Consider the following 22069-nt stretch of genomic DNA (forward strand, 5'->3'; position numbering starts at 1 on the left):
TCTTCACTACCTGAGTTACTCACTCCTTAATCCTCTTCAATTAAAATTCTACTTCCACCATTATAATGAATCTACCCTTCCCAAGGTTACCAATGATCTAATTTGTCCAACTTAGTGATCTCTTTCCACTTCTCATCTTACATGACAATGCAGAACCTGGTTCTTTTGATGACTTCTTGAATCTCTATCCTCTCTGAGTTCTAAATCTCTATTCTTCCCAGTTCAGCTACCTTTATAACTATGTCTTTAAATCTCCTTCAGTTTTCTAAGCTAAAATTATCACATTCTATGTGACAGAATTTTGGGTTCACAATTATTCTTGCATACTCCACAACTGTTTTACAAGAAAATTTCAGCACTGTCTGGAGGAACTCCTCCAGTATAGCTCAGGTAGAGGTGAATGGTCATCTCTTTAAGAACTAATCTTGAGTGAGATGGTCAATTCTTGCAAAAAAGATATTAACTCTTCCTTCTTACCTGAACTTTGCTTGATCTACAAGACGAGTCAGTTACTATGATCTATGGGCCAAATCTAACCTGCTACCTGTTTTTGTAGAGTCTATGAGCTAAGAACAATTTTTACATTTTTAAGTTGTTTTTAAAAATCAAAAGAATAATAATAATACTTCATGACAGATCAAAATTGATGAAAATCAAGCTGCAAATGTCCATAAATAAAGTTTTATTAGAACACAATACTTACATATTGCCTAAAGTTGCTCTTGTACCAAAATATCAGACTGGAGTAGCTGTGACAAAGACTTTAACATTTAAAAAGCCTAGAACATTTACTATCAGGCCCTTTACCAAAAGAGTTTGCCAGTCCTCACCTACAACACTGAACATGTTCAATCAGGTTCACTGCAAAAACCATATTCTTGAAAGAAGAAAAAGATGGCAGAGTAGAGGGACAGGGAGCTCATCTCTTCCCATAAACACAACAAAACTACATCTACAGGTAGAATGATTATTATAGAATACCAACTTAAAGCTTGCAGAAGATCTCAATTAAAGCTAAAGGAAGATTACCATGTAACCACTATTCCTGAAGGAGGACTGAAATCTGAGCCAATTATCTGCACTCCCACTTTGGCATGGGGTTGAGGCTTGGGAAGGTTCTCATACAGGTGGATTTGTGAGCACACTTACGTGCCTCATCCCTGATGATAGCCTTGTTGTGGTGAAGGACTGGCATAACTCAATGGAACTATCTGCCATGCTGTGCAGGACCACCCAAGATACACATATCACACTGAAGAGTTCTGACAAGATGTGGTCCACAGGAAATGGCAAACCACTCCAGTATTCTTGCTGCAAGAACCCCATGAACAGAATGAAGGGACAGAAAGATACGACATCAGAAGCTGAGTCCCCCAGGATGGAAGATGTCCAATATGCTACTGGGGAAGAGCAATGAACAATTACTAATAGCTCCAGAAAGAATGAAGTGGTTGGGCCAAAGCAGAATTAGCGCTCAGTTGCGGACGTGACTGGTGGTGAAAGTAAATCTCGATACGTAAAGAACAATATTGCACAGGAACCTGGAATGTTAGCTCCAAAAATTAAGGTAAATAGGATGTGGTCAAATAGGAGATGGCAAGAGTGAACATCAACATTTTAGGAATCAGTGAACTAAAATGGACTGGAAAGGGCAAATTTAATTCAGATGACCATTACATCTACTACTATGGGCAAGAATCGCTTAGGAGAAATGGAGTAGCCCTTGTAGTAAACCAAAAAGTCCGAAATGCAGTCAGTCAGTCAGTCAGTTCAGTTGCTCAGTCGTGTCTGACTCTTTGCAACCCCATGGACTGCAGCACGCCAGGCCTCCCTGTCCATCACCAATTCCCGGAGTTTACCCAAACTCATGTCCATTGAGTCGGTGATGCCATCCAACCATCTCATCCTCTGTCGTCCCCTTCTCCTCCTGCCTTCAATCTTTCCCAGCATTAGGGTCTTTTCAAATGAGTCAGTTCTTCGCATCAGGAGGCCAAAGTATTGGAGTTTCAGCTTCAGTATCAGTCCTTCCAATGAATATTTAGGACTGATCTCCTTTAAGATAGACTGGTTTGATCTCCTTGTAGTCCAAGGGACTCTCAAGAATCTTCTCCAACACTACAGTTCAAAAGCATCAATTCTTCAGTGCTCAGCTTTCTTTATAGTCCAACTCTCATATCGATACATGACTACTGGAAAAACCATAGCTTTAACTAGATGGACTTCGGTTGGTAAAGTAATGTCTCTGATTTTTAACATGCTGACTAGGTTGGTCATAAATTTTCTTCCAAGGAGCAAGCGCCTTTTAATTTCATGGCTGCAGTCACCATCTGCAGTGATTTTGGAGCCCCCCAAAATAAAGTCTGACACTGTTTCCACTGTTTCCCCATCTATTTCCCATGAAGTGATGGGACAAGATGCCATGATCTTAGATTTCTGAATGTTGAGTTTTAAGCCAACTTTTTCACTCTCCTCTTTCACTTTCATCATGAAGCTCTTTAGTTCTTCTTCGCCTTCTGCCATAAGGGTGGGGTCATCTGCATATCTGAGGTTATTGATATTTCTCCTGGCAATCTTGATTCCAGCTGTGCTTCATCTAGCCCAGTGTTTCTCGTGATGTACTCTGCATATAAGTTAAATAAGCAGGGTGACAATATACAGCCTTGATGTACTCCTTTCCCTATTTGGAACCAGTCTGTTGTTCCATGTCCAGCTCTAACTGTTGCTTCTGGACCTGCATACAGACTTCTCAAGAGGCAGGTCAGGTGGTCTGGTATTGCCATCTCTTTCAGAATTTTCCACAGTTTGTGTTGATCCACACAGTCAAAGGCTTTGGCATAGTCAATAAAGCAGATGTTTTTCTGGAACTCTCTTGCTTTTTGGATAATCCAACGGATGTTGGCAATTTGATCTCTGGTTCCTCTGCCTGTTCTAAAACCAGCTTGAGCATCTGGAAGTTCATGGTTCACGTATTATTGAAGCCTGGCTGGAAGAGTTTTGAGCATTACTTTACTAGCGTGTGAGATGAGTGCAACTATGTGGTAGTTTGAGCATTCTTTGGCATTGCCTTTCTTTGGGATTGGAATGAAAACTGACCTTTTCCAGTCCTGTGGCCACTGCTGAGTTTTCCAAATTTGCTGGCATATTGAGTGCAGCACTTTCACAGTATCATCTTTCAGGATTTGAAATAGCTCAACTGGAATTCTATCACCTCCACTAGCTTTGTTTGTAGTGATGCTTCCTAAGGCCCATTTGACTTTGCATTCCAGGATGTCTGGTTCTTGATGAGTGATCATACCATCGTGATTATCTGGGTCGTGAAGATCTTTTTTGAATAGTTCTGTGTATTCTTGCCAACTCTTCTTAATATCTTCTGCTTCTGTTAGGTCCATACCATTTCTGTCCTTTATTGTGACCATCTTTGCATGAAATGTTCCCTTGGCATCTCTAATTTTCTTGAAGGATCTCTAATCTTTCCCATTCTATTGTTTTCCTCTATATCTTTGCACTGATCACTGAGGAAGGCTTTCTTATCTCTCCTTGCTATTCTTTGGAACTCTGCATTCAAATGGGTATATCTTTCCTTTTCTCCTTTGCTTTTTGCTTCTCTTCTTTTCACAGCTATTTGTAAGGCCTCCTCAGACAGCCATTTTTCTTTTTTGCATTTCTTTTTCTTGGGGATGGTCTTGATCCCTGTCTCCTGTACAGTGTCACGAACCTCCATCCATAGTTCTTCAGGCACTCTGTTAGATCTAATCCCTTGAATCTATTTCTCACTTCCACTGTATAATTGTAAGGGATTTGATTTAGGTCATACCTGAATGGTCTAGTGGTTTTCCCTACTGTCTTCAATTTAAGTCTGAATTTGGCAATAAGGAGTTCATGATCTGAGCCACAGTCAGCTCCCTGTCTTGTTTTTGCTGACTGTATAGAGCTTCTCCATCTTTGGCTTCAAAGAATATAATCAATCTGATTTCGGTATTGACCATCTGGTGATGTCCATGTGTAAAGTCTTCTCCTGTGTTGTTCGGAGAGGGTGTTTGCTATGACCAGTGCGTTCTCTTGGCAAGACTGGAAGGTGTTGTATGTCTTCACAGAACCGGTCAACTTCAGCTTCTTCAGCATTAGTGGTTGGGGCAGTCCTTGAGTATTGAAATGCAGTACTTGGGTGCAATCTCAAAAACGACAGAATGATCTCCATTCATTTCCATGGCAAACCATTCAACACCACAGTAATCCAAGTCTATGCCCCAACCACGAAGGCTGAAGAAGCTGAAGTTGATCAGTTCTGTAAAGACATACAACACATTCTAGAACTAACACCAAAAAAAGATCTCCTTTTCATCATAGGGGACTGGAATGCAAAAGTAGGAAGAGATACCTGCAGTAACAGGCAAGTTTGGCCCTGGAAAACAAAATGAAGTAGGACAAAGGCTAACAGAGTTTTGTCACGAGAACACACTAGTCATAGCAAACACTCTCTTCCAACAACACAACAGACAATTCTACACATGGATATCACCAAATGGTCAATGCCCAAATTGATTATATTCTTTGCAGTTGAAGATGGAGAAGCTCTATACAGTCAGCAAAAACAAGACCTGGAGTTGATGTGGCTCAGATCATGAACTCCTTACTGAAAAATTCAGACTTAAATTGAAGAAAATAAGGAAAACCACTAGGTCATACATCAATTATACCTCAATAAAGCTGGCGGGAAAGCAGTATGAAAAAAAATAAAAATTTAAAATAAAATTGATACTATTCTTATCCAATTATGTTAAAAATGAAAACATTTCAATTTTTTAAATTAAGTGAAATTATAATATTATATAATGTGTTCCAAATTCCTCACTTTGTTTCATTATATTCACTAACAACATTTAATCCCCCAAACCAAGTGATTTGACACATAATAAACCCACACAAATATAAATATTTTTCCATCAGAATATAATATCCCACTAAACAACTGAAAAACACAAATTTTATATGAAAATACCCTTTAAAAGCCAATATTCCAATTTTCTCATAAGCTAACTTTATAACTAACTATTCCCCAAGGTGTTTGACCATAGCAACTCAGTCATAAAAAACATTAATGGAAGCACTCTTCTTTATACTGCTACTGATAGCTACTATGTTAAAGACATATTTAAATATATCCAAGCTTGGAAAGAGCTTTATAACAAATAGGTAGGCCAACAATGCCAACCACAGAGTCCAAAACACTGGATTTACTTTTAGAAAATTTTGTGTACATTTTTCAATTAATATTTTTACAAATAATGTCTTATTAAAACTAACTTATAGATTTGATAAGCTTAAATTAATATTTATACTGTACTTGTCTTTTTCAATAGTTTCTTGATAAATAGTAAATTGCTCCTGCATGTAGTCTTCATGTTTATGAAATACATCACATGTTGGCTTCCAGCTATGGAAAAAAAATACTGTAATTAGCATCTCAGAATAATAAATTGAAGAAATAATAAAAATGAATGTAACCACTTAAACAATCTTTCCTTTCTTGGAGAAAATAAGCTTACATCAAGAAAAACATTCCCATCTCCCATCATCACCAGTATGACCATACATGCAATCTTATATATGTTCAAATATCAACATCCATTAATTTTTACAGAAAGTTTGTTTGTGAACCATGACTAGGGAAGGAACAAATGTGACATGCCTGGATTGTGTATTGCTATGACATCTCTGGAATATACTCTGCAACACTCTATGTTGTGTTGAGTGTTGGCATCAGGCTATCTTTCTCATCATACTTATCAGATCTTAGTTAAGAAATTCTATTGGAGTAAATATTTATAGAGTTGTTGCTGTTCAGTCACTAAATCATAACTAACTCTTTGCGACCCCTTGAATTGCAGCATTCCAGGCTCCCCTTATTTTACTATCTCCCAGAGTTTGCTCAAATTCATGCCCACTGAGTCAGTTATGCTATCTAATCATCTCATCCTATGCCACTCCCTTCTCCTTTTGCCTTCAATCTTTCCCAGCATCAGGGTCTTTTCCAATGAGTTGGCTCTTCGCATTAGATGGTCAAAGTATTGGAGCTTCAGCTTCACCATCAGTCCCTCTGATGAATATTCAGGGTCAATTTCCTTCGGGATTGATGGGTTTGATCTCCTTGCAATCCACGCAGCTTTCAAGAGTCTTCTCCAGCACAGTTCGAAAGCATCAATTCTTTGGTGCTCAGTCTTTACGGACCAACTCTCACATCCATACATGACTACTGAAAAATACACTCTACAGATCTTTGTAGACCAAGTGATGTCTCTGCTTTTTAATATAGTGTTTATGTTTGTCATAGCTTTCCTTTCAACAAGCAAGTGTCTTTTAATTTCATGGCAGCACCTGTCACTGTCTGCAGTGACTTTGGAGCCCAAGAAAAGAAAATCTGTCACTGCTTCCACTTTTTCCCCTTCTATTTGCCATGAAGAGATGGGACCAGATGCCATGATCTTAGTTTTTTGCATGCTGAGTTTTAAGCCATCTTTTTCACTCTCCTCTTTCACCCTCATCAAGAGACTCTCTAGTTCCTCTTCACTTTCTGCCATTAGAGTGGTATCATCTGGATATCTAAAGTTGTTGATATTTCTCCTGGAAATCTTGATTCCAGGATGTGATTCATCCAACCCAGCATGTTGCATAATGTTCTCGGAACATAAGTTAAATAAGCAGGGCTAGCATAAGGGATAAAGGGAGGCTTTTTTCTCCTTTGAAATTTAGAAATTTATACCCTCCTGAACTTGAAAGAAACTAAACCAAAATGAATTATAAAATCAGACAGTAAGAATAAAATGAATATTCTGCTTACACATTTGTTTTTATTATATGACTGGAAAGATGTTGCCAATGTGAAAAATCTAAAATTAAGCATATGCCACTGCAGCTTACATTCTAAGTATTGTTCAAATATTTCCTCCAGATCTTTTCCAATCTTCTTTATTTTTCAGGTTCAAAAAGTACTCATACCCACCTTGGAAGCACAAATGTATACATAAGAAAATAATTATCATCCATATTCTCAACATTGAATAATAACCACTAATATTTCAATAATTTACTTCCAGATTTTACTATAAACAGGGCTTCCCAGGTGGCGCTAGTGATGGTAAAGAACCCACCTGCCTATGCTGGAGACATAAGAGATGTGGGTTTGATCTCTGGGTTGGAAAGATACCATAGAGGATGGCATGGCAACCCCCTCTAGTATTCTTGCCTAGAGAATCCCCATGGACAGAGGAGCCTGGCAAACTACAGTCCATAGGGTCACCTAGAGTCAGACATGACTGAAGCGATTTAGCATTCACAAGCAGACACATATAGTTTAACATATTTGAGATCATATTCACACATACAACAGTCACTTTTATCACTTACTTTTAAACTATATACATTTTCTTTGTCACTAAGAATTCACTGTATTACTCATTCCAATATTGTTAGCCATTTTACTTAGTCTCAGTTTCTCTTAGGAACTTGTACTTAAATGTTTACCTGAGTTTTCAATCATTTCCTTAGACAATATTTTCCAAAACAGAATTATAAGATCAAAGGTTATATATACATACATTCTGAATATTTTTAAAATTCTGTAAGAACTGTATGTTCACTGAAAAGATATTCATTGTAAGCATTTTGATGTACATATGTCTAGACTTGTTCTAATTATGCATACATAAATACACAATTATTAAATTGAGTTCATTCTATGAATGTTGTTTCAACGTTTTGTTCAATTTGTAATATACTGTTAACACGTTTCATGTCAATAAATATTGATATATACCATAAATTAATACACTGTTTACTGTTCATTCATATGGATATACCAAAATTCATTTAAACGATCACCTAATATTGAACATTGAGTTGCTTCCAGTGTTTTCCTATCATAAAAAGGTTGATATAAATACATTGTTGTACATTATATCTTTGAGAAAATACCTATTTCCTTACAAAAAATTATCAGAAATGGTACCATTTAATCAAAAGTCATGCTTATTTTTAAAGTCTTTAAAGTATGCAGATATGTCATCCAAAAGGTGTATATTCCTACATTACCCCTACCATAGTTGGCCTCAGGCCAAACTACAGGGAGGGAACACAGCCCCACCCATCAGCAGAAAATTGGATTAAAAATCTACTGAGCATGGCCTTGACCTTGCTGTTTGCCCTAGAGCCAGTAACTCTAATCAGGGAGCTTCCACAAGCCTTTTATCCTTATCCACCAGAGGGTAGACAGAATGAAAACCACAATCACAGAAAACTAATCAAACTGATCACATGGATCACAGCCTTATCTAATTCAGTGAAACTATGAGCCATGCCATGTAGGGCCACCCAAGACAGACGGGTCATGGTGGAGAGTTCAGTCTACTAGAGAAGGAAATGGTAAACTATTTCAGCATTCTTACCTTGAGAACCCCATGAAAAGTATGAAAAGGCAAAAAGATATGACACTGAAAGATGAACTTCCCAGGTCTGTAGGTGCTCAATATGCTACTGGAGAAGAGTGAAGAAATAGCTCCAGAAGGAATGAAGAGACTGACCCAAAGTGGAAACAACGCCTAGCTGTGGATGTGTCTGGTGGTGAAAATAAAGTCTGAAGCTGTAAAGAACAATACTGCATAGGAACCTGGAATCTTAGGACCATGAATCAAGTTAAATTGGAAGTGGTCAAGCAAGAGATGGCAAGAGTGAACATCAACATTTTAGGAATCAGTGAACTAAAATGAACTGGAATGGGTGAATTTAATTCAGATGACCATTACATCTACTACTGTGGGCAAGAATCCATTAGGAGAAATGGAGTAGCCCTCATAGTTAACAAGAGAGTCTGAAATGCAGTACTTAGGTGCAATCTCAAAAACGACAGAATGATCCCCATTCGTTTCCAAGGCAAACCATTCTATAGCACAGTAATCCAAGTCTATGCCCCAATCACTAATGCTGAAGACACTTAAGTTGAACAGTCCTATGATGATCTACAAGAACTTCTAGACCTAACACCAAAAAAGATCTCCTTTTCATCATAGGGGACTGGAATGCAAGAGTAGGAAGTCAAGTGATACCTGAAGTAACAGGCAAGTTTGGCCTTGGAGTACAAAATGAAGCAGGGCAAAGGCTAACAGAGTTCTGCCAAGAGAATTCAGTGGTCATAGCAAACATCCTCTTCCAACAACACAAGAGACGACTACACATGGACATCACCAGATGATCAATACCAAATTCAGATTGATTATATTGTTTGAAGCCAAAGATGGAGAAGCTCTATACAGTCAGCAAAAACAAGACCACGAGTTGACTATGGCTCAGATCATGAACTGCTTATTGTCAAATTCAGACTTAAATTGAAGAAAGTGGGAAAAACCACTAGGCACAATTCAGGTATGACCTAAATCAAATCCCTTACAATTATACAGTGGAAGTGAAAAATAGATTCAAGGGATTAGGTTTGATAGAGAGAATGCCTGAAGAACTATGGATAACGTTGTAGAGGAAGCGGTGATCAAGACCATCCCCAAGAAAAAGAAAGGCAAAATGGTTGTCTGAGGAGGCCCTACAAACAGCTGACAAAACAAGAGAAGTGAAAGGCAAAGGAGAAAGGAAAAGATATATCCATCTAAATGCAGAGTTCCAAAGAATAGCAAGGAGAGATAAGAAAGCTTTCCTAAGTGATCAATGCAAAGAAATAGAGGAAAACAATAAAATGGGAAAGACTAGAGATCTCTTCAAGAAAATTAGAGATACCAAGGGAGTATTTCATGCAAAGAAGGGCACAATAAAGGACAGAAACAGTATGGACCTAACAGAAGCAGAAGATATTAAGAAGTGGCAAGTATACACAGAAGAACTATACAAAAAAGATCTTCATGACCCAGATAACCATGATGGTGTGAGCAATCACCCAGAGTAAGACGTCCTGGAATGCGAAGTCAAGCGGACCTTAGGAAGCATCACTACAAACAAAGCTAGTGGAGGTGTTGGAATTCCAGTTGAATTCCTTAAAGAAGATCCTTAAAGATGATGCTGTGAATGCTGCACTCAATATACCAGAAAATTTGGAAGACTCAGCAGTGGCCACAGGACTGGAGAAGGTCAGTTTTCATTCCAATCCCAAAGAAAGGCAATGACAAAGAATGTTCAAACTACTGCACAACTGCACTCATCTCACGCACTAGCAAAGTAATGCTCAAAATTCTTCAAGTGAGGCTTCAACAGTATGTAAACCGGGAACTTCCTGATATTCAAGCTGGATTTAGAAAAGGCAGAGGAACCAGAGATCAAACTGCCAACATCCGTTGGATTATCGAAAAAGCAAGAGAGTTCCAGAAAAACATCTAATTCTGCTTCATTGCCTATGCTAAAAGCCTTTGACTGTGTAGATCACAACAAACTGGAAAATTCTTAAAGAGATGGGAATACCAGATCACCTTACCTGCCTCCTTCAAAACCTGTATGCAAGTCAAGAAGCAACAGTTAGAACCGGACATGGAACAATGGACTGGTTTAAAATTGGGAATGCAGTACATCAAGGCTGTATATTATCACCTTGTTTATTTAACTTATATGCAGAGTACCTCACTGGGAATGCCGAGCTGGATGAAACACAAGTTGGAATCAAGATTGCAGGGAGGAATATCAATAACCTCAGATATGTAGATGACACCACCCTTATGGCAGAAAGCAAAGAGGAACTAAAGAGCCTCTTGATAAAAGTGAAAGAGGAGAGTGAAAAAGCTGGCTTAAAACTCAACATCCAAAAAATGAAGATCATGACATCTGGTCCTATTACTTCATGGCAAATAGATAGGGAAACAATGAAAACAGTGACAGACTTTATTTTCTTGGGCTCCAAAATCACTGCAGATGGTGACTGCAGCCATGAAATTAAAAGACGCTTGCTCCTTGGAAGAAAAACGATGACCAACCTGTGAGCATATTAAAAAGCAGAGACATTACTTTGCCAACAAAGGTCTGTCTAGTCAAGGCTATGGTTTTTTCCAGTAGTCATGTACGGATATGAGAGTTGGACCATAAAGAAGGTTGAGCATTGAAGAATTGATGCCTTTGAACTTTGGTGTTGGAGAAGACTCTTGAAATCCCTTGGACATTAAGGAGATCAACTAGTCAATCCTAAAGCAAATCAATCCGGAATATTCACTGGAAGAACTGAAGCTGAAGCTCCAATACTTTGGCCACCTGATGTGAAAAGCTGACTCTTGGGATGCTGGGAAAGACTGAAGGCAGGAGGAGAAGGGGATAACAAAGGACAAGATGGTTGACGGCATCACCAACTAAATGGACATAAGTTTGAGTGAGCTCCAGGAGATGGTGAAGGACAGGGAAGCCTGGAGTGCTGCAGTCCATGGGGTTGCAAAGAGTTGGACACAACTGAGCGACTGCACAACAACAACAACATATTCCTACATTGTGTGAGCAAGGTGATTTTCTTATTTCCTGGCCAATACCGGGTATTAACCTTCTTTAAATTTCTGTAAACTTAAAGGCAAAATAATGTACAATAATATACAATATTATTGCTTTAATTTGGATGTCTTTAATTATTAGTAAGATTGAGCATTTGTTCACATGTTCATTAGACATACATTTCTTCATTTTGGTATTTACTTATTTACTGTCTTTGCCCATTTTTTCTAGTGGGGCTTTGGCTCTTTATTACTAATTTCTACAAGCACTTTATATTTTTAAAATTAACCCTTCTTCGACATTCTTCTACTTTATCTTTTTGCTTTTTGTATCAATTTGAGGTGGTTTTCTTTTTAATTTCTATGTATCATATTTAACCATTGTTTCCAATGTGATTTCTACCTTTGATGACGTAGAAAGATCTTCTTCTCTCAAAGATAATGGTCACCTATATTTTCTTCTAATACTTTCATAAATTCATATTTCACATTCAAATTGCTTAGCCACAAGCTGAAATCATGAACTAGAGGTATTTGCGCATTAAATCAACAGATCCTACTAACTGTCCTCAGAACCCAGCAGAGAATAATCTTATATAAAGTACAACTTTAAGACAGTAGGTTCTAAGGAGAAGCTGCCAGTAATTTTCCAGAACCCATTGCAGCTAGTTGAGGGAAACCACTGGTAAAATCTACTGCAGTATACCTCAAAGAAAAAGTTGAACAGTACATAGTATTTTGTTAATGATACTGCCAAAAAAAATTTAAACATTGATAATGTCAGTGTTAGCAAGGTTGTGAGGAATAGAAACTCTCATATATTGTTGGTGAAAGTATAAGTTAGTATAATATTTTTGGAGAGAAGTTTAGCATTACTTATCAAATATTTAAACATGCATACTCTCTGATCTAGCAATACCATTTCCAGGAGTTCATTCTATAGCAGCAGTTTTAGAAATATGGAAGAAGACCTGTATATATTGCTTATAATAGGAAATAACTGTAAATAACCAAAATGTGTTTTAATAGGAGAATGGTTAAAAGTCAGTTTTCATTCCAATCCCAAAGAAAGGCAATGCCAAAGAATGCTCAAACTACCGCTCAATTGCACTCATCTCACATGCTAGTAAAGCAACGCTTAAAATTCTCCAAGCCAGGCTTCAGCAATACGTGAACCGTGAACTTCCAGATGTTCAAGCTGGTTTTAGAAAAGGCAGAGGAACCAGAGATCAAATTGCCAACATCCACTGGATCACTGAAAAAGCAAGAGAGTTCCAGAAAAACATCTATTTCTGCTTTATCAACTATGCCAAAGCCTTTGACCATGTGAGTCACCACAAACTGTGGAAAATTCTGAAAGAGATGGGAATACCAGACCACCTGACCTGCCTCTTTAGAAGTCTGTATGCAGGTCAGGAAGCAACAGTTAGAGCTGGACATGGAACAACAGACTGGTTCCAAATAGGAAAAGGAGTACATCAAGGCTGTATATTGTCACCCTGCTTATTTACCTTATATGCAGAGTACATCATGAGAAACACTGGGCTGGAGGAAGCACAAGCTGGAATCAAGATTGCCAGGAGAAATATCAATAACCTCAGATATGCAGATAACACCACCCATAAGGCAGAAAGTGAAGAAGAACTAAAAAGCCTCTTGATGAAAGTGAAAGAGGAGAGTGAAAAAGTTGGCTTAAAGCTCAACATTGAGAAAACTAACATCATGGCATCCAGTCCCATCACTTCATGGCAAACAGATAGGGAAACAGTGGAAACAGTGGCTGACTTTATTTTTCTGGGCTCCAAAATCACTGCAGATGGTGATTGCAGCCATGAAATTAAAAGATGCTTACTCCTTGGAAGGAAAGTTATGACCAACCTAGACAGCATATTAAAAAGCAGAGACATCACTTTGCCAACAAAGGTCCATCTAGTCAAGGCTATGGTTTTTCCAGTGGTCATGTATGGATGTGAGAGTTGGGTGGTGAAGAAAGCTGAGCGCCGAAGAATTGATGCTTTTGAACTGTGGTGTTGGAGAAGACTCGTGAGAGTCCCTCGCACTGCAAGGAGATCCAACCAGTCCATCCTAAAGGAGATCAGTCCTGGGTGTTTATTGGTAGGACTGATGTTGAAGCTGAAACTCCAATACTTTGGCCACCTGATGCAAGGAGCTGACTCATTTGAAAAGACCTTGATGTTAGGAAAGATTGAAGGCAGGAGGAGAAAGGGACGAAAGAGGATGAGATAGTTGGATGGCATCACCGACTCAATGGACATGGGTTTGGGTGGACTCCAGGAGTTGGTGATGGACAGGGAGGGCTGGCGTGCTGTGGTTCATGGGGTCGCAAAGAGTCAGACATGACCAAGCAACTGAACTGAACTGAACTTAAGTAACTTAGGATGCATCAATACTATAAAATACTATGGAGCTGTTAAAAAAAAAAAGAATGAAATCTATACACAATCATCACATGTATAGTACATTTACATTACATATTGTTAAATTTTAAAAACAAGTTGAAAAATAAGTACGGTATGATTGCATTTTTGAGACAAGGAAAGTCAGAAATACAGGTAGATATATAAATAAGCATATGTAGTAATGGTGTTGAATGTATATTTTAAAAGGCCTGAGTGATTACCTATAAGAAAGGGTGGGGGTGGGGACTGCAGACAGGGAGAGACTATTTACTCCATATATTTGTACACTCTTTGAATTTTTATACAAGGCATGTGTCACTTTTATTTAAAACTATAAAAAAAGTAATAATGGAAACCAAAAAGCTTGTGAAATTTTTAAATAACAAAACATTTTAAAACAGGTACAATTCTTAAGTATAGAACTTAACACAAAGACAGTGGCCCACATAAAATTAAATACAGAAAGCTAACACTTTATTTTTGTAAGTACCTGATCATACAATTAGGTTCCATTAACAAGTCTTTGTTAAAAAAAAAAAGTCTTTGCTTCAAAATGTTTGTCTTAAATAATATTAATAGATACAACTATTAGAATAGGATGTGAGACTATACTGAAAGAATTAAGATACTAAATAGTTTTATTTTGAAAAGCTACTAATTTTAGACTAGTTCCCTTAGACAAAGAGATCTTGAAAATTCAAAGATGAAAATTATTTTAGATCTATTTATCTAATAGGAATTTTCTATACTGAGCCTAGATTATTCAAAATACTGTATTTAGACTAACTGGATTTGAATTAGAGAGATCTTAGGGCTTCCCTGATAGCTCAGTTGGTAAAGAATCCGCCTGCAACGCAGGAGACCCTGGTTCAATTCCCGGGTGAGAAAGATCCCCTGGAAAAGGGATAGGCTACCCACTTCAGTATTCTTGGGCTTCCTTTGTGGCTCAGCTGGTAAAGAATCTGCCTGCAATACAGGAGACCTGGGTTCAGTCCCTGGGCTGGGAAGATCCCCTGGAGAAGAGAATGGCTACCCACTCTAGTATTCTGGCCTGCAGAATTTCATTGACTGTATAGTCCATGAAGTCACAAAGAGTCAGACACGACTGAGTGACTTTCACTTCACTTACAACACTTACTTCTTTCTTTTGAACCTTCTGTTATCCCTTTTACAGTGTCTTGTAACAAGGAAATTGAAGACTTGATTCATCATTTTCCTAATATAAAATACTACTTTCAAGCAACAGTGTCTTCAACTATAAACTCAATATCTCTGAATAAGAGAATCTAATGACAATTATTGAAAGTTTCTTTAAAATACTCACCTACTACAGTTGTCTTTGATTTCTTTACTATGTTTACAGTAATGACCAATTTCCTCATCTGTTGTCTTTATAGTTTCATGTATCTTACAAACTGTAGCTTTGTATTCTTTAATATCTTCAAAGCATTCTAGAAAACAGAAACATTTATTTTCTTAAGGAGAAACCATAAATTCAAAATAAACAAATACAGTAGGAAAAAAGGTATGGCAACTGACCTAAAAAAGGAGAGCCAAAGAATGGACAGGAAGTGAAGCTTGAGATGGGGAGGGCCCTAAAGAGCACAGGACCAGTCAGGCTTGGTCCTAGACCGGGAAGCTAAGAAGTCGTGTTTGAGATTTTAGAGAAATGTCCCCTGTTCCATCTCTAATGTAAGAGTGCTAGAGTAAGAAATGTCTAAGATCAATGGTATCTTATGATGCTATGAGTTCATGTAAACATTTATTCACATGATACTAATGTAAGATTTTTCTTTTTGACAAATGTGAAATTTCTGTTAATCAATTCCAAGTCATTATTTAATACGCCTTCAATTCACTTATTTCTTTGTCACTAGTGAGTAAACACAAGATAAAAATAAAATGCAATTTCTTTAAAAAAGTAAAACAAATTCTTAATACTCTATTCTCTTTTGTTGCAGAAAAGATAAACAAATTTTATTAAATCTTTTAGAACTATTAAGAAATTAATGATTATAGCTTCTTTTGATAGTTTTTATGTAGGATTTTAAAACACTACATTTATGTAATTTGCTTTGTCATTCTAGTCATAATATTAATTTTGATAATTAGCATTCCTGAAAATGTGGCATCCATTAATTCTGGCCACTGACTTTTGATGATTTCTAAAAATATTAAAATTTTTTTACTCAAATGTTTGAAATAACCTGTGTTGAGGAAAAAATATTTTCAATTTTATGTAATTATGAGTGATTTCTACTTAAAATTCCTAAATACAAAATAATTAAATGCTGAATACAGAATACAGACATGTATTACTGAAAAACTAGCTAGGGTAAATAGCTTATTATTAGTCACTAGATAGAAGGGGGGAGCTCTAATGCCAACTATAAATTACCCTAAACAAAGCAACTGTATAATATCTTATATTCTATAAAAAATTTAAAATTAAAGCATCTTTGTCATGGAAAACTACTTACTATTAATTCGCTGAACTATATCTTCTTTAGTACTTATATCTTGTTCATACTGGAAAACTAAAATAAATAACTCTTTTGTAATTTCATTTCATTGTTAAAATGTCAAATGATAATACAAATAGTTACCTACTTCTTTATTTTCATTTTATACCTACCAAATTCTAGCAAAAGTCTGTCCAGACTGACAAATAGGCTGTCATTCATCTTGGACACTTTGCTAAAAATAATAATAATAATAATAAGGGAGGGTTTTCTAAAAACCTTTTGACACAGTATTATTACAGAAAAATGTGGCTGGAGGGAGAGACACCTTCATCCCGGTACTGGGCAGGTATTTAAAAAATGAATGTCATTATATATACTAAAATAAATATATACAATTACACATAGTAAATTGAATGTCGTTGCATTACTAAAACTTCACAATTGTTTATACATGGTAGTGCCATAAGTCACTGAATAATCTGAAGTCCCCAGACATCCAGATATCTCAAAAGGACATGCTCTTTACAATAAACAGTATCTCTGAATGTCCTTTCTCGGCGTGAGTACTACGTGTAGCAAAATTCTGAAATTCCTTCACCAACAGCTAGGTAAAACCCACAGGAACCGTGCAATTTGACACTTGCGACTTTACCACCAAGAATCTAAAAGGGCAGGTATTTACTGGACTACCAAGTCACATTAAAAAAAAAAAAAAACAAAAAAACGCCTGAGGCGGTGTTTGGACCACTCTTCACCAGAGTGGAAGAGCTACTCTTCCCGCGCGTTCTGAAGCGGGGAGTTTGGTCGCCGACTCCCTTCATAGCCTACTCGCTTCTCTTCACCCTACAGAGACATGTTTTTAATTGATGACCGCCCCCGACCCTCCAGCCTCGCGGCGACTCCCGAAGCCTCGGGCGGCAGTGCGGCCGAAAGCCACGCCACGGGCCGGGAAGCCCCCAGAACGCAACCTCCAGTCGTACTCCGAGGACAGGGCCCTCCAGCCCCGCAAACCCTTCATGGCCGCCTGCCCTCGGAATAACCGCCACACACAGTTCTTCCCCACCCACCTCACAGTGACCCACTCTGGGACCCAAACGCCCACCCTTCCTTCCCGGATCCCCCACTCTACTCAAGGTGGCGAGAGCCGAGGACGCGACAGCAGATCGCCACACAGACCGGCCCGAGCCCCGCCTCTACCTCGCTCGGCCCCACCCAGCCCCGCGAAGCCCACCGCAGGAGCTCCAGATCGCGCTGAAAAGCGAGGTCCGACTCCCCGCGAGACCCGCGCGGCGGCGCTCACGCTTCCCTCCCCCGCGAAGCCAGAATCAAGCATCCCGCCACCCGAGAAGACCTCCTGGGATCAGAAGCCCTAGACCCAGGCTAGGGAACCTGTTGGGAGCTATTGTTTTCTTTCTCTAAGATTAGCCATTCCGCTTGTGAAATAACAGTTTAAAATGCATTTCGGAAAACAGCAATAAAATTGACATTAACCTTAACATGACAACAAAAACCACTCGAATCAATCGTCAAAATTCAATTTCGCATTCAGCATTCAAAACTCGCTGAAAACCAAGTCTAAGAATTCAAATACACTTTCATTTAACATTTTGAGAGTGGTATTTATTTAGTTTCAAATAAAATGCACATTAATACTTTCTTTCCAAAATGCTGTCTTCGTAATTTATACTCTTAGACCTTGCATATCTAAGGTAAAATAAAGAATTCACTTTATTTACAACTTATAATTTATTTATGGTTTATAACTTGTTCACAATGATTTAGACAAATAGTCCCCCCAAACTGCCTTCATTATTTGTATTGTTGTTGTTTAGCCGCTAAGTACTCCTTTGCGATCCCATAAAGTGTAGCCTGCCAGGCTCCTTTGCCCATGGGATTATTCCCGGTGAAAATGATGTAAATAATTGCCTCAATTCCCTACACCTAAATTGTTTCACAGATTATTAAAATGAAAAAGATACTTTCAAAGATTTTTCTTAAGTGCTTCAGATCATATATGCAGCAACCAGTTTTACTATAATGTGATATAATGCTACTTATTAGTATCAACGATAGGGAGTCATCAAGTCTAATTTAATGTAAATTTGATGATGTAAGAGATTTAGAAGCTCTATTCTTATACTTGTTTATATTTATTAGTTATCCCTTTTTAGGAAGGTATGAGACTATGGACATGAAGGCTAAATTATCATTAGTCTTGCTGGCACTGCATTGCTATGACTGCTAAGAAAACTTGACAGATCAAAAAAACTGATCCACTTCAGCTTACTAGTAGATTTTCTTACATAAAATTGTGGAAACCTAGAAAAACCACCTTACTAAGATCTGGAAATCAATTTATTTACACTCACATCTATGTACATCCTAATAAAATATACTCTCATAAAAATACTCCTGAGTTCTACCAACTCCACTACCCCTTATTCCATTCCAGAAATTCCTTCTGGAAAAGCATTAAAGATGAAGATGTTCCATCTGCTGGAGAGTTTTAAATAATAAATTTTATTCTTCCCTCTAAATCTCAATGAAATATAATGTTCTGTTTGAAAAATTTTAGAATGTTGACTCACATAAACATTTTCCCTGACAAATCATTAAAATTGTCCCTACCTATTATTAACACCTTCCCCACTTGCTCCACATATGCAAATCAGAATCTAAAGAAATTCTTAATTTAAAACTTCTGCCTATTAAAATTACACTGTACTACTCTTATTTTGACTACCAAATTTATCAATTAAAAACATGTCTCTTGCCTACAATTCCTTTCCACTCCTCTCCTCATTAATTTTCAACCCAACCACTGTACCCTAACACATTTAACTGCTTTTTCAGATCATAAAAAAATGTTAGTCCAAATATAATGGTATGTTCTCAGTCTTACCCTTCCCTTCTTTTTTCTTCTTTCCTGTACTTGGTCCCATTAAAATTCTCTGTAACCCTAACCCTGACTTCTAAGACATTACTTTCTTAAAAGAACTACTTTCCCATTTCTCTTAGCTGCCCCTCTGATTTTAGCTTCTACTTCTTTCCCTCTCACCATCACTTCCCAACTACAGACTCTTACCTGAGCTTTTCTTTAACTCTACCCCCCTTCTATATGTTTTTTGGATTATTCATTCAAAATGTGCTTAAAACACTCAAATCTGTATTTCCAGCTGTATCCTATTATCTGTGCATGTGTGCATGCCTGCAAAGTCAATTCAGTTATGTCTGACTCTTTGCAACCCCATGGACTGTAATCTACCAGGCTCCTCTGCCCATGGGATTCTCCAGGCAAGAACCTTAGAGTGGGTTGCCATGCCCTTCTCCAGGAGATCTTCCCAACCCAGGGATCCAACCTGCATCTCTTACATCTCCTGCATTGGCAGAAGGGTTCTTTATCACTAGACCACTTCTTATATACATCCAATCAACTCTGTAAATAGTCTCTGTAGTTAGACAGATAGGGATTCAACTTCTGATTCTGTCATTTGTGAAGTCAAACCTTTGGGCAAGTTTCTAACCAAAGCTTCAGCTTCCTCAAATGTAAAGTGAGAATTAATAATTCTACATCTTGGCTTCTAGAATACAGTATTTACTTGCTTTTTTCTCCTACATCTAATAATTTCTTTATCTCCTCTTTCAGATTCATCCTTTTCTACTCAGTCATTAAATGTTATAAATTCTTGAGACTCAATCCTAGCCCTTTTCTCTCATCCTGTTCTCCTATGCTTAAGTACTCTCATCCCTGTATATAGTTTGTTGTTTATCATGTCCGACTCTTCTGTGACCCGATGTACTATATAGCCCACTAGGCCCCTCTGTCCATGGGAATTCCCAGGCAAGAATATTGGAGTGGGTTGCCATTTCCTTCTCCAGAGGATCTTCCTGACCCAGGAATTGCACCTACACCTCCTGAATTGCAGGCAGATTCCTTACCATCAGAGCTACCAGGGAAGCCGTCTATAGCTTACCATGATATATATCACTCACAAATGTGTATCTCTGGCATAGACTTCTAGTATTAATTCAAGTATTTAGTGGCAAAAAACAAAAAAACAAAAAACAGAAGTTGATTCTGGCTGATTTAAGTAAAAATCAAATTTGTTAAAAAGGATATTGTGTAACACAAAATCCCCATAATAGCTAAAGAACCAAGCTCTAGCAAGGAAACAGCATAGCAAGGAACAATGCCCAAACTCACACTTCAGAATGAGTGGTCCAGAAACCACAACCACAATCAAACACCAAGGGCTGCAACTGACATCATTACTACCTGCACAAGATGGTTTAGTACCACAGCCATCCTATAAATTTGATTTTATTTCAACTGCCACCATTTCCAGGAGGGGATTCTTCCTAGGGCATAATTCTTTGTGTCACTTCTTCCCAATCCAAAATTTTGGATGAGTACATTAGATGAGAGAAATCTAGGTTCCTGCTTCACTTTTTGTCCTTTCAGACTGTTAAGGTAAGAACTTCTCCAAGCATAAGAAATGGATTTAAATGCTGGGAAATCAAAAATAATAGAAACTTTCCATAACACTTAACCTCTGAGTACCAGATCCATCGATCTAACTGTCTACATAAGTCAAAACACAACTCTTCCCCCAACTAATCCTGAACCTTCAAAATTATCTCTCTTTTCATGAATGGGGCCAGTATCCAGCAGTACATACCAGAAACCTAGACATTATCCTAGACAGTCTTCCTCTCCTATCATTTCCCATATCTAATCCACCACAAATCCTTTTAAATATCTTTCACATCCATCCATTTCTCTCCATCTCAACTGCTACCATCTTAGGCTAAGTCACCATCATTCTCTCATTTAGATTATTGTAATAGCTTCCAAACTGGTTTTGCTGCATATCTACTCTAGCTTTCTTGTCCATTAATCATACATGCTTCAACAGAGTATTTCTTGATTGGAAATTTTTATTCTCTCTGACTCTGTCTCTGTCTCTTATACATACACCTTAAAACACACCAATGGCTTCCTATTCTTCTAAGAATAAAGGACAAGTTTCTTCTCATGGCTTACAAGGCCCTTTATGATCCTGTCCCTATCTATCTCTGCTTCTTCATATAATACCAACTTTATCTTCCTCCTGAAATCCAGCCTTTACACCCTTTAACATGCTCCTTTCCATCACAAGGACAATGCACTAGCTGGCTCCTAACCTCCTACTCATTCTTCAAATCTCAACTAAAGTATCACAGCCTCAGCAACACCAATTATCGACTGTCAAAGTTCATATATTTATCCTTAATAGCCTTTAACATGCTTATAATTCTAAATTATTTGTGCAATTATTGTATAAATATCTATCTCACCCACCATACTCTAGACTCCATGAAAATAGGCCCCCCTTTTCCCCTCCCCTCAACACAAACACCTTGGCAGCCACTATGAATAGGTTACAGCAGTGTTTTGTTATAATGGCTATAATCCCAATTCAATTCACAAGCAATTCCAAGGGAACAAAGCCACTTCATTCTAAGAACAGTCCTTATAGGGAAAATAGTCATAAAAAAGGGAGTGAAACAATGTGAATCTGCTAACACAAATTCATTTACATGAATGGCAGTCAGGTCAGGGGAGAAAACAATAGGATTAAAGTGTACCAGGATTTTCAAATATGTATGATCAAATTTATATTTTAATGTTAAAACATCTCCTTTGTTACTTAAAAATGTCCCTGATACATAAAAATATCTCCTTTGT

At 37.7% G+C, this 22069-nt stretch overlaps 1 protein-coding gene across 26 annotated transcripts in view; it reads right to left on the minus strand.

The window, feature by feature from the left end:
- Nucleotides 1-17614, minus strand: part of C7H14orf39 (chromosome 7 C14orf39 homolog) — a 53985-nt gene extending 36371 nt beyond the window's left edge. For 6 of the 26 annotated variants that reach the window (XM_081509788.1, XM_081509780.1, XM_081509767.1 and 3 more), the window contains exons 1-5: nucleotides 17539-17570; nucleotides 16512-16573; nucleotides 16357-16413; nucleotides 15201-15327; nucleotides 5345-5434 (exon numbers count right to left, since the gene is read on the minus strand). In XM_081509788.1, coding sequence (XP_081365914.1) covers nucleotides 5345-5434; nucleotides 15201-15327; nucleotides 16357-16413; nucleotides 16512-16560 — 323 coding nt within the window. In that variant the 5' untranslated portion in view covers nucleotides 16561-16573; nucleotides 17539-17570. The other 20 variants (XM_081509773.1, XM_081509779.1, XM_081509768.1 and 17 more) reach the window with 8 other exon arrangements.
- Nucleotides 17615-22069: the final 4455 nt, after the last annotated feature.

This window comes from Giraffa tippelskirchi, chromosome 7 (genome assembly GCF_054371585.1).
Source record: "Giraffa tippelskirchi isolate mGirTip1 chromosome 7, T2T-mGirTip1v1.2.pri, whole genome shotgun sequence".
In the NCBI taxonomy this organism is placed as follows: Eukaryota; Metazoa; Chordata; class Mammalia; order Artiodactyla; family Giraffidae; genus Giraffa; species Giraffa tippelskirchi.